General features: G+C 46.8%; 1 protein-coding gene across 1 annotated transcript in view; it reads left to right on the forward strand.

The window, feature by feature from the left end:
• FBN1 (fibrillin 1) overlaps nt 1-14,309 on the forward strand; it is a 359,844-nt gene that overhangs the window by 191,657 nt on the left and 153,878 nt on the right. Inside the window, exon 11 of the mRNA XM_040342652.1 lies at nt 1,593-1,751. Coding sequence (XP_040198586.1) covers nt 1,593-1,751 — 159 coding nt within the window. The remainder of the gene's footprint in view (nt 1-1,592; nt 1,752-14,309) is intronic.

A 14,309-nucleotide genomic window follows, 5' to 3' on the forward strand; every position in this document is an offset into this window, starting at 1 on the left:
CAACATGTTATTTATTTTTTTGAAAATGTATTTAACATAAACTTTTGCATGTTCTACATTTCAAAATATTCCCAGTTCTATCAAATTTAGCAAAATAAAAACTGAATTTAGAGTAGAAGAAATATTTCATGTTTACTTTCTGTTTGAGTTACCTGTTTTCAGTGAGTAGGTCAAGGAAAGGGTAATTTAGCAAGAAATTTTCAAAGTTCGGCCCAACATTTGCCATTTTGTTTTATCTTAGATTCAGGCACATAGGGTCTATGAATCAGTCGCATAGTTAGAAACAGAGATACGACGGCGTATCAGTAGATACGTCGTCGTATCTAGTTTGTGAATCTGGCCCATAATTTTTAATGCTGCAAGTTATCTAATAACTGCACATTCTACAGTCTTTTATTTCCTAATTTGTATCCTTCTTCATACCCTTATTCTCCCTGTTGAATATCTATGAAGCATTTTAAACTGAAACCTTTACACTGATCAGCCGTAACATTTTGACCACCAACCACAACTCATCGAGGCATTGACTTCACTAGACCTCTGAAGGTGTGCTGTGGTATCCGGGACCAAGTCAACAGTAGCAGATCATTTAACCTTCAAGTCCTGTAAGTTGCGAGGTGGAGCCTCCATGGGTTGAACTTGTTTTCCGGCACATCCCACTGATCTTCAATTAGATTGAGATCTGGAGAGTTTGGAGGCCAAGTCAACACTTTAAACTTGTTGTTAAACTTGTTGTGTTCCTCAAACCATTACTGAATTAATCAGACCATGCCACCTTTTTTCTGTGGTCCAGTTCTGATGCTCATGTGCCCATTGCAGGAGCTTTTGGCTATGTTGGTCAGCATGGACACCCTGACAGGTCTGTGGCAATGCAAACCCATACGCAACAAACTGTGATGCATTGTGTGTTCTGACACCTTTCTATGGAAACCAGCATTACCTTTTTTTAGCAACTTGAACTACAATAGCTCCTCTATTGAATCGGACTACACTGGCCAACCTTCACTTCCCACATGTATCAATGAGCCTTGGCCACCCATGACCCCGTTTCTGCATACACCAACTTTCCTTCCTCGGACCACTTTTGGTTAGTCCTGACCACTGCAGAGGGGAACATTCCACATGAGCTGCAGTTTTGGAGATGCTCTGACCCATTTGTGTATTATTTACAATTTGGCCCTTGTCAAAGTGACGCAAGTCATGCTTGTCCATTTTCTCTGTTCAGGGACAACATGGTAACTTGCTACCTACTATATCTCATCCACTTTCAGATGCCATTGTAATGAGATAATCAATGTTATTCACTTACCTGTCAGTAGCCATAATGTTATAGCGGATCAGTGTTTAATCTTGGGGTGTTTTTTTTTTGGAATCAATATATATAAATAAATGATTTGTACTAAAATATTAATATATTATGATTTAATTTCAGCTATATCTTGCAGTCATTTGCCCCTAAATTGCTATTCATGCTGCTATCTTCTGCTTTGCACCCCACGTATTACAATATGGGGTTCAGTACTTAAAAATGTCTGAATTGTGCTTGTAATATAATTGATGTATTATTGATTTCCTCTTACTGTTCTTTGCAGTGGTTCTGCCAGTAAACCTTACACAACAGCAGCCTGTGACAGATTATTGTGTCTTATTCCGAAACCTGTGTTTGCATGGTCGCTGCATACCTACTCCTGGAAGCTATCGCTGTGAGTGTAACAAGGGATTCCACCTGGATGGTAGAGGAGAATGCATAGGTAATGTGTGTTTTATTTCTTTTTCCTGTTAATGTTTTTGATAAACTGTTTACTGTGATATTCTGTACAGTAAAAATAATTAACTTAAAGAATATGTTCACCTTCGGGAACATGTTACCTGTTTTTAGGCTGGAACATGTAACATGTATCCACCTCTGCTGCGGGAATAGGGATAACAGCAGTATGGGCAGAAACTCCCTGTACCAGCTGTCCCTTTTTTAAAAGAGTGCAACATGGCCAGGAGTCCTGTGAATGAAAGAACTACAAGTACCAACATCCTTTATGGCTGCCAACTTGTATTTCTCAATGAACTACCAAAACGTTGTTGATCGCTGTGGTAGTTAATTCATTCTGCATAGCACCTGCAGTCTGCAGATCGCTAGTGCGATGCTTTCCAGGCTCCTAAAAAGAAAAAATAATTACGAACTTTCGAATTGACGAATTGCGATCATAGCGAATGACCCGAAAAAAAACCCCGAATGAAACGAAAATTAACAAATTGTCTGAAGCCTAGACTTCCAAATCAAAATCGTTACTTTTACTATTTTTTCATTAGGAAACACAGAGGATTGTATGAAGATGTAAGAGTTATTTCAGCAAAAGGAGAAGAGGGGTGGGCACTGACACACAGCTGACAGGCAGGGAGAGGAGGGGGAGAGAGGACAGAGAAGGACACAGGAGAGCTGCGGTTGACGGAGGCATGTTAACTGACCACATTGTCCGGGCTCAGCAGCCATGATATACCGAGGTTAGTTTACAGGAGGAAGGCCAGAACCAGGCAGGATCAGCCATGTATTTTAGATGATAGAAAGTGCCAAATTATACAGCACAAGCACTGTATAACATACTTTAAAGGAACAGGATCCATTTTTTTTTCTTTTTAGGGTAACAAACGCTTTAAGTTTGTTTCCTCCAAGGAAGAGCACACAATTAGTTTATACCAGAAATCGTACACACCCACAGATTTGTTTAATGAGGCACCTTAAAAAAATATTTTTTTTAATTAAAGGGTAACAAAAAACACAAATTTTAGATAGAAAAGCTGTTTCAAGCCCCTGCTTATTAGGAAACTAGTAATGTAGTTCTTCCAAGTTCCAAATCAAAATGATTACTTTATTTTATTTTGTTACTGAAGAATAGATTTGGTTTTATGTAATTTTTCTATTTACTACTGGTAAACCTTCTGAGCAGTTTTTGTTAAGTTAGCCAGGAAGCCAAAGCTAAGAAGGAAATGCACATTCCAACAATCCTAACAATGCCTCAAACATGTAAAATAAATTCTCCCCGAAGGGATGATAGAAAAATTGGGTCACAATTTTAATAAATATTAGCACAAATAAAATATATTTAGATCAGGCATGTCAAAAGTCCGGCCCGGGGGCCAATTGCGGACCCCCTGGTGATTTAATATGGCCCCCCTGGGGATTTGGATATATATATATATAGCCATTGCAGCCTCACATGTGCCCTATGCCCTGGGGGCCACAAAAGATATATACCGTATTTATCGGAGCTGCCTCGGAGGGGACAGGACGTGCTCCGTCGGATTACATGAAGAGAATCTCCCATTTACTCGGCGGCATCTGTAATAGGAAGTCCCGTTTCCGGGGATGCCATTGGATTACTGTTCTGTTTATCATAGGAGGCGGGACTTTGTATTAAAGAGGCCACGAGTAAACAAGAAATTCTCCTGTTTGTAATCTGATGGGCACTTGTCCCTCCCCCTTCCTGTCTCCTCTGAGGCTGCAGATGGGCATCGATCAGGCTGCACTGATGGCAATGGTAAGGCTGCACTGATGGCAATGGTGAGGCTGCATTCATGGCAGTGGTAAGCCTGTGCGTGTTATACGCTAATAAATTCGGTATATCCAAATAACACGCCCAAGCTCATCCTTAGTCTTTGTTGGTGCCACAAAAAGAGATATATACAGTATATCCAAATAAAACACCCAAGCTCATCTCTTCACCACACACAGCCACAAAGAGAATTCTTGTTGGGCCGTGTATTAGTGCGCGCACGAACACACTTGGATCAAATTTTAATGGTTCAAAGAATGTCAGGCAAAATAGTCGGCCCTCGAGCATGTTCACTTCATCAAATGTGGCCCTCTTTGAAAAAAGTTTGGACACCCCTGATTTAGATGAAGGAAAATGTAGGAAAAACACAATTATTATAATTATTTTCAATCAAAAATTTTGGGAAATCATATTACGATGCCTTTCAACTGAATTTTATCACTAAGATAAACATCTGAGAAGCCTCTGAATAAAGAGTTCAGTTTTCATAGGCTGTGGTTGGTGACGGTGAACATATTTAAAAACGTCCCTGTTAGTGAACCCACTACTCTGGAACTATTCCATCAGTAGGGTGTACAAGTATTATTTGTAACATATTCCCCTCCACCAATGGAGGCTGACCTGAATTCAGAGTTGATAATGAATACCCTGATCAGGCTGCTGCAGATGGATATATATAGCTGTTAATTATTAACAAAGCACGTAATAGCACAGTTCATATATTTGCCATGTTTTTGAGTATCTGTTCTCAAGTGGGGTAGATTCAAGAAGCAATTGCGCCTGTGTAACCATAGGTTACACAGCGCAATTGCTTACTTGCCCCGGCGTAACGAGTGCTCCTGATTCAGGAACCTCGTTACGCCGACTGCAGCCTAAGATCTGCGCAGCATAAGGCTCTTATGCCCGCATATCTTAGGCTGCATTTTTGCGGTGGCCGCTAGGTGGCGTTTCCGTTGTGCTCAGCGTATAGTATGCAAATTGCATACTAACACCGATTCACAACGTTGCGCGAGCCCTGCGTATGCAATTTACGTCGTTTACGTACAGCGGTTTTCGCGCAAGGCTGCCCCTGCTATTAGCAGGGGCAGCCCATGTTACGTATACCCGTCGTTCCCGCGTCGCGAAATTTGAATTTTACGTAGTTTGCGTAAGTGAATCGTGAATGGCGCTGGACGCCATTCACGTTCACTTTGAAGCAAATGACGTCCTTGCGACGTCATTTGCCGCAATGCACGTCGGGAAAGTTTCCCGACGGAGCATGCGCTCTACGATCGGCGCGGGAACGCGCCTAATTTAAATGATTCCCGCCCCCTACGGGATCATTTAAATTGCGTGCTCTTGCGCCGGGCATTTTGCCGGCGCGCCCGCGCAATGTACGGAGCTTCTGCTCCGTGAATCAAGGGCAGCGGAGCAAATTTGCGGGGGCGCAGGGCAAAAACTTTGCCCTGCGCCTCCGTAAATAATGCGCAATTCTACCTGAATCCGGGCCACTGAGCTCAGGATAGCCTAAGGCCCCATTCACATTAGGCGCAATATGTACAAATGTGTGTAAATCACACTTTAAAAATTACAATGCTAGCAACACAAGGGAACCCACTAATGATTAGAAAATCCAACGAACGCTTTTAAACAAACATTTTGAACAAAATTCTATTGGTGTATGCCAGCTTTAGCCAGCAAATTGGTGGCATAGGCAAAGCTCCATGCATGTAGAGTCTTATATTCCTTTTATTTAATTTCTACATTTAATTTTTTTTTATGTTTATACATTTGATATTATACAAAAAACTTATTATATGACAAGTATTCCTACAACACCATATGGTTATCTAAAGAGACAGCACAGCAGTAAAGCTTGCCTTGTGGCTGGGTTTGTCTAACTGAAATGTCAGTTTGGACTGTCTGAGAGATCACTGGGATGAGTCATTCTAAGATCGACTGAAGAAGGTCTGTAACCAGCAGTGATTTGGGACTAGTAAGCACAGGGCGTAAAAAGGAGAATGAACACATATCTAGCCCAAGAACGAAAATTCATAGTATTGCAGCTTACCACCAGTCCTTAAATTTAATGGTTTAATTTCTTTGCTTTTTACACACTTTTTTCCTTTATTTTAGCCTGGTAACCCTGCCCTTAAATCACTTCTTTTAAATGCGACATTAAAAACAACAACAAAGCAGATTAAAGAACATAAGTGTAACAAGAAATGGCTAATAAAATTTAAATAAACAATAAAAACATCAGGAAAATAATAGTTGAAGGGAGGAGGAGCCTGAAGGGTCCCTTCCACAACTTTGCTTACTGTATGTACAGCACAGTGACGATATCACTGCTACATATGCAAGTTAACAACAGGATTTGCAGAGGCATTTGGGGCACACACATGGATTTATATTATTTGTGGCTATTGAGGGATATATTTAAATTAAATTACATTTTTGTGCCCAGAGCTCAAAGTTAAAAAGGATGTAAATTCGATTCATGAAATTTGAGCTGGGCACAGATATCTGCAGTGTTTTGTTATCTCTCTTCAAAGCACTATGTCCCATAGCTGTCTCCTGCTCCGTTCTTCTGTTATCAGCATGATAACTCCTGACAAATTCTCCATCAACTGAGAATAAAGCAGCCGGAGCTATGGGTTGTGGAGAATACTATAAATAGATTAGCAGAGCTGGAAGTCTCTACCAATGAGGAGAGGGGGTCTGTTTTCCTCCAATCAACTGTCTTGGCTCTATGCCTAGGCTTCACTGCAGTGTTGAAGATGAAGAGAAAATCTCCTAACACAATGTGCACTTTCTAAACAGTATATAAAAATGAAGACAGCAGATATACGTGTAAAACTTATGTAGGGAGATTTGTTTAATCTCTGAGTATCATCTGAGGCTGTTCACTTCAATGGGTATATGTGAGGGTTTAAATACACTTAAAATTGTATGTAAACATTTGTTTTTTAAACAAACGTGTCATACTTACCTCCTCAGTGCAGTTGGTTTTGCACAGAGTGGCCGCAGTCCTCCTCTTCTGGGGTCCTTCAGCGACGCTCCTTCTCTTCTCGAGTGCCCCGTTGGAGAAGCATTCTCCCTCGGGTGCACCCGTGTGGGCGCGCTCATGCATCCTGCTGCTGCATCCATTGACACAGACAGCAGGACTCAGCTCCGCCCTTGGCTCCCGCGTCATTGGAACCAATGGCTGCCCTGCTATCAATCTACCCAATCAGGACCCAAGACACCGGTTTTAGCGGGTCTGCTTGTCCCCGGAGCAGGAACGATTGGAGTCAGGTAGGTGAGGGGCTCTGGGGGGCTGTTGCACTAAAAGTATTTTTTCACCACGAGGGTTTACAACCCCTTTAAGTCATATGCAGGTTATACATATTCACACCGGAATGTGGTGCAGGAATTCTGCGTTTCCCACACCATGTTCAAAACGCACTGCGTGTGCTATATGCTTTGGGTGTCAATATAATATAAGACACCCCAAGTGCTGATCACAAACTCAATGCATTTGCCTGCACCGGATCACATGGTATCGCAGTACCATACAGTCTGGTACAGTGCGTTTTTTGAAAAGTGGTGCAATCCAGGCTGATTTCAGCCCATTCAAATTAATAGGCTGAAAATCGCACTGCACTGAGCCAAATAGGAATTGCACAGGAACGTAGACTGAGTTCCTGTGTGATTTAGGTGTGCTCCGGCCCTAAATGTTGTGGTAGAAGAGGTTATACGCAGAGCAAAATGTAAAATGAAACTAAAGTGTAGATACAAGGCGAAAAGCAAATAGGAATGTTAACAAGGATGAAAATGCCTCCCACATCATTTGCCAGAATCACCTGCCATGGAATTCTTTATGGTTTCTGTGCAAATGGAAAATCCCGTGTGCCAGCACATGTACAAGTTAACTTTGAAAGTAGAGAGTGTCAGATTGTTCCTTCTGAGCGGAGACACAGGGAGTGCTGTGAGTCCTAGCTGGGTGAAATGTTTGTGTAATAACTTTGGAAGTATGTGGAATTTATACTTGAGAATGTTGCTTCATAAACAGCGATGGGGAGTCCAAAGCATTTGTGGTGAGTCATGATCTGAGATAGAGGAGGCCAAGTCATAAAATGTATGCTACGAAACCTCTCCTCGGAACATGTGACTGCGGGCCTCTTCATAAGGTAGTGAGCTCTACCTGTAATTATTAGGAATAGGATTAATGAATCAGACAGGTTCTCTTTAGTAAAAGGGTAAGGAACTGAGCATTTTCGTATTCAGTGACCATTTTATTTGGATTACCAATACATTTTTCAGTGCAAGCTTTTACAAAAGCTATTTGCTCCTTCAGGTCAAACACCTATGGCCTCGTACACACGACCGTTTTCCTCGACAGAATCCATCAAGAAACTTGGTGGCAGATCTTTTTTGCAGAGGAAAGCGGTTGTGTGTATGTTTTTCGTCGAGAAAACTGACGTGGAACTCGACAAGAAAAATCAATTTTTTCTCATCGGGAGTCTCAATTTCCTCGTCGTGTTTCTCGTCGGGCTGGTTTACGACGAGAAACACGTTTGTTTGTATGCTTAGAAACCCGCACATGCTCAGAATAAAGTATGAGATGGGAGCGCACTTTCAGTAAAAGTAGCGTTCTTAATGGAGATAGCACATTTGTCATGCTTTAACAGACCAAATCGTCTCTCAAAGTTTTACTTAACACGCTGTAACATGAGATTAGCAAAAGCAGCCCCAAGGGTTGTGCCAGTGGAATCGAACTTCCCCTTTATAGTGCTGTCATACGTGTTGAACGTCACCGCGTTTGAGAACGACAAGATTTTGTCTTGACAGTGTGTACGCAAAGAAAGCTTGTCAAGATTCTCGACAAGCCTAACAAGGAACTCGTCGAGGAAAACGATGTTTCATTTACGACGATTTTCTCGGTCGTGTGTATGAGGCCTAAGAGTTTTATGTTTAATTAGGATGAGAATTTGGCCCTGTCCGCACGACCTATTACGTGTGCTTTGTCAGCACCAAGATGCACAGGTATTGCGTGCATCCCCGTGTCGGCGGTCACATAGATGTCTATTGGGATACACAGCTGCACAGACACAGACAATGTATCCCAATATAGTGCCCCAAATTCACCCTTTCGAGGCCTTGCACCCGCACCCGCACCCTCATGAATGTCACATTGCGACACAGCGGCTGTGTCCGTGCAGCTATCTGTCCCAATAGACATCTATGGAACTGCCGACATGGGGATGCACACAACATTTGTGCATCCCCATCAAAACACGTCCGTATATGGGGCACGCAAGCAACCGGTTGTGTGAATGAGGCCTTTTATGTATTTGTACTTGGAGTCTCCACATGGACTGAGGATGCGAATATGGAAAGATAACCTGAACCAGACCTGAGAGTGTGCCGAATGGTCACGTGGTCAGTATGCCTAAAAGGGGGCATACCCAAGTATGAAATGCATGAATGAAATGAAATAAAAAAGGGGGAATGGGAGGGTGGGGACAAACGAGAAGGTCCGGCCGTGGGGAAGGAGAAAGGAGGGCGGGTTTATGAACCCCCCGACTCCTCCTACAAATTCAGGCCCGCCTACGGCCGGCCTTCCCATTTGTACTTGGAGTCTCCACATGGACTGAGGATGCGAATATGGAAAGATAACCTGAACCAGACCTGAGAGTGTGCCGAATGGTCACGTGGTCAGTATGCCTAAAAGGGGCCAAAAAAGCAAAGGACACAGGGGTACGTGATGAAAATGTTTAATGCAAATGAAAGACAACCTAATCAGTAAGGTGCATAAAGGCCCGAGCCATCTCAACCTGCGGATCTGGAATGTATCTGGCATAGCAACCCGAATTCCACCTCCCCAACTTCCTGATGATGTGGGCCGGGATTCCTTGACGGGATGCTGCCGAGGCTGCCCCAATCCTGAATGAATGACCTGACCAGTTAGCTGGGTTCAACCCCAACCTAGCCCACAACGTGCGGCAATGGCTGGTGAACTGGGCCGTCGTGAGAGGAGCCACCGGGAAAGGGAGCAAGGGACTGTCCATGGGTTTGTTGCCAATCAACATCCTGAGCTGATCTAGCACCATCACAGGACACCACGACCCACCAGTCTCGAAGTACGTCACGTTGGTGCCAGCCCCCACCTGCTGGGTCTTGCAGGCTGTCATAAGCAAATTATAACAGTGTGGATGTCTGGCCAACTGACCGATCGTGAGGACCCGGGAACCAGGACCGGAACGGCAAAATTCGCCTGGCCTGAGGAACCCAAAAAAGGCTAAGTAAATGGCCGCTTTGAGTACCCCACTGAGGAACCGCCCGAACGGTAGCCCATCCAGCAACCCGGACATGCCACGGAAAATGTGCCCTGTGACTGGGAGACGACAAGTGATAACTGGAGGGCACCTCCTCTGTACACCCCTTAACGCAGCCTTGATGATGTGGGCTGAAAAAGGAGAAGTACGATTGGGATCCTGCAGGGACAGGTGGTGCTGCACCCCGGCGAGGTATGTCCTGATGGTGCCATGACACAACCTCAGCCGAGTGTGGCAGTGAGTGACAAATGCCAACAAGAACCTGACATCGATGCCGTTGCCACAGGGGTGCAAAGACTGAAAGACCAGGAAGGCCTTCCAGGCCGTGGCGTAAGCCTTCCTGGTGTTGCTTGCCAGAGACGCCCCAACTAAATCTGCCGCTTCGCGCAAGAGGGTGTCTAGTCCAGCATCAGCAGGGAAGCCCGCGGGGACGGTGTGGCCTGTGCATCGGCTTGCGGGACCTGTAGGAAAAAAGAAGGGAAATTGAGCCGAGAAAGGGCATCAGCCGCGCCATTCTCCGCCCCACTGATGAACCTGCACAGGAAATGGAACTTGTGACGCAGGGACAACCAAATCAACCTGCGTACCAAGGACATAATAACCAAGGACCGGGACCTACCCTTGGTGATGATCTCTACGGCCGCCTGGTTGTCCGTGGAGAACACCACTGTCTGCCCTGCCCATGAACCGCCCCACACCCAGGCTGCGGCTACTATGGGGTAGATCTCAAACAAGGCAGATGATTCCGTGAACCCCGGAATGGCCAAAACCTCCTCCGGCCACGGACCTGCCAACCAATGAGTGCCAAAAATAGCAGCGTAACCCACCGTGGCCGCCGCGTCAGTTCCTACCTGGGGAGAGGAGCAAGACTCCCCAGGAATAAACATGGCGACCCCATTCCAATGTCGGAGGAAATCGTCCCACATGCGGAGGTCAGCCAACGCGGCTGCGTCTAGTTTGACCCGTGAGTCTGAATCTGGTGCTGACGGCAGCAAGGCTAACAACCTGGAAATGAACGATCTACCCTGTGGGATGACGCGCATGGCGAAGTTTAACATGCCCAGAAGAGACAACAACTCCACCCTGGTGCAAACCTGAGAGATCGAGAAGGTATGAATACAATCCCTGATCCTGGCGAGTTTGTCAGCCGGGAGTCTGGCTTGCATGGCTTTAGTGTCCAAGATGACCCCCAAAAAGGTGAGAGTCCACGCTGGGCCCTCAAGTTTTTTGGTAGCCAGGGGCACGTTTAGCGCAGAAAAAACAGCCACTAGTTTCTGCAAATCCAAAGGGGTGCGCTGGGGACTCTCGATGAGGAGGAAGTCATCCAGGTAATGGATGACCGCCTGACATCGCTCCTTGTGTACCAGAATCCACTCGAGCGCTTGGGCAAACACATCAAAAAGCCAAGGACTACTTTTGGACCCGAAGGTGAGTCTAGTGGCAAAATAATACAACTCTCTCCACTTGATCCCGTGCCACTGCCAAAGTGACGGCGTGATCGGGAGGAGTTTGAAGGCGTCCGCTATGTCTGCCTTGGACAGCCAGGCGCCTGGCCCTACCTCGATGACTCTCTGGATGGCCTGATCTATTGACGCATACTTAAGGGAAAACTCCTCTGATGGAATTAAAGAATTGAGGCTGGGAACAGCGGAGCAATGAGGGGCGGACAAGTCATAAATTAATCTTTGTTTATTTGAGAATTTCCCCTTGACCAGACCCAACGGGTTGACCCTCCAAGCCTGGAAAGGAGATACAGCGAAAGGGCCAATGACAAAACCTTTGTCCAGTTCGGACTGTAGCAAGGTGTCCACCGCCCTCAAGTCCCCGCAACATGACCTGAGATTGGGGCATTCAAAGGTCTGCAGTGGTAAGGTAATGAACCCGGTGTGAAAGCCCTGAGTAAAACCCTTCACCAAAAAGGGGCCTAGCTCTGTGGATGGGTGGGAGGACAGCCAGTCCTGCAGCAACCCAACGTTGATGTGGCTTAGTCAGCTATTCTTTGACAACCTCAGAGAACAGGTGGATTTCGGATGGGCCCTGAAACATCCCGAACAGATGTGTAGCAACCGGCACTGACCGTAGTTGCAAACCCCGTGGTTAAAGTTGTTGCAAATAGGGGATTTCCCCAAATACTGAATAGGCCGGCCCAACTTGTCCACAGTGGGTGCCTGCGCTGGTGCTGGGAGTGACCCGGGGAAGGCTCTGGAAGCGCCCGGAAGGGCCGAAGCTTCAGAGTTGGGGCACCAATAAGCCGTGTGGGAAGATGACTGGCAGGTAGCGCAAACTGGTGACCTTAACCCCGCAAAATGGCGACAGAACAGTTCCGTATCCACACGGCTCCAAACTGCCACCACCTGGTGCTGGGCCCACAAAGCGGCTGCTTTGGCGGAAAATGAACGGTGGTAGTCATAGAACGCCGAGCCTCCGAATTTGTGACCCAACTCTACAACAGCGTAGAGATAGTGGTCCAACTCTTCTCTTCTGAGGGGGTTCGCAGAGCAGACCACATCCCTAAACAAGCTGAACGCTAGCACGAACTCGGGGATGGAAAGCTTCCGGTTCAGTCTATGATCCCTGGCTTTGATGATCACAGAAACGTCCCCACAGGCGTAGGACTTGTTGTCAGCCATGTCATGGGTGGCTATCAACAAGGACGCCAGGTTGACGTCCTTCCCATCAAGGATGTCCTTCCTGATGCCTGCCGGGATGAAATGCGCTGGGGTGACAGAAGGGACACCGGGACTAGTACCTGATAGCGGAGGCCCAGGAATCAAGGGAGCCTCAGGGACTACCAGGACCTCCGGAACAGCCGGGACCACTGGGGCAGGAACTGGGCTGGCCTCCAGCACTTCCACCCTGGCCCTCAAGTCCTGAAACGAGCCCGCTAGGGAGTTGAGGGTGGAATGGATTTGCGTCAAGGATGCGGCCATGGCCCGCAGAGTGACCTGTTCCGCGCTGTCTGTGCTGGCCGGGGAGGGGAACAAAAGTCTGAACAGCTCAGCTTTGCGAGCCGAAGCCGGGTGGGAAATGCCCCTGCGCCGTAACTCTGCGATCAACCTTGGCACGGTCCAGGCTCTCAAGGTAGGCGTGGAGCCCCGATCTGACCCCCTCACCGACCCCCTAGCTGAAGCAGGGGAACCCGAGACGAACTCCTCGATATCCGCTGCTTGCGACATGTCCTAAAAAATTGATGAAAAGACAAACACCGTGATAGAGCCTTACATAGACCAATGAGAAAAAACCCCGCCTAATCCCCCCCTCCTCCCCACTCTTGAACCCACCTGACCTGGAACGGAACAAACCTAAACCCCCCCCCCCCCTCCCCCTCCACTGGGAGGGCCGAGCCATCTGCCGACGCAGACAAATTAAAAACGAAACACTCAGGCCCCCCCCCTCTCGGACCTTGAAACGAGACAGGTCCCACGCTTTAGGAGCTGCTGAGTAACTATGGGTGACGAAAAAGAGGACCCGAACGGGTGAGTAGACTTGCCACTGCTCAAGTCAATTAAAAACGAAGAAACTCAACCCGTTGCAACCTAAACGATTTAGGCGACCCTCAGTGGTAGGCAAACCCTTGATGACCGTGGACAGATCAGGTTAAGTTCCCGGAACCCGGCTTACCTTTACCGGAAATCCCACACCTAACAGGAACCTTGCGTCTGGTACCTGTAACAATAGACGTAAAAGGACTGAAGTGCGTCAGTCCCCCCTGGACGAACCAGGCACAACGAGTGTGCCGCGAAGTGCCACGTAAGCATGAAAAACGGAGAAGGTGACCCATACCAGCCGGTTGAGGAGAACTTGCCACTGACCAAGTCAATTACGAACGAGACATCTCAAACCGTACCAGCCCACCGTTTGTGGAAGGTGACAACCCAGTGGAACCACGACCCCCCCCCTTACTCTGTGCGACTCCACCCCCCCACCCAAACCTGCGGAAACCCACCCCCCCTTCTGCTGGTGACACCTGCGTGCCCGCTAAGTGACGTGGAACCCGCACCCTGCGTGTGAACAATTGCACAAAAGGAACGATATGCCTGACACTCACTGCAACGGTTTTGACACGACCCCTGAACTTTACGTGAAACGAGACTGCACGAAAACAGTCCTGGAGCAGAGAAAAAGAAAGAAGAGAAAAAACAAACGAAAGCCATGAAGGAAAACGATGGACATGTACCAACCAGACAATATTTGCTGAGAGAGATAACAAACAAAATGTAAACTGAGCCACGATTGGCGTATCAACAACGTACGAACGCATGCGCTCGGCTGGCTTACCTGGAAAAGGTACTTCGTACACCTGGAGTGGTTCACCCCCGGGAGACCAGGCCTCAGAGTGACACCCTATAGGGCTCAGTCCCAGCAAAATACTTTCACCAGCTGCAGCTTGGAGGGATGCGGAGGATCAAGATATAACCCCTAACTGGGACACATGTATGAAATTTTTAACCACATGGCGTAC

This window comes from Rana temporaria, chromosome 3 (assembly GCF_905171775.1).
Source record: "Rana temporaria chromosome 3, aRanTem1.1, whole genome shotgun sequence".
NCBI lineage: Eukaryota > Metazoa > Chordata > Amphibia > Anura > Ranidae > Rana > Rana temporaria.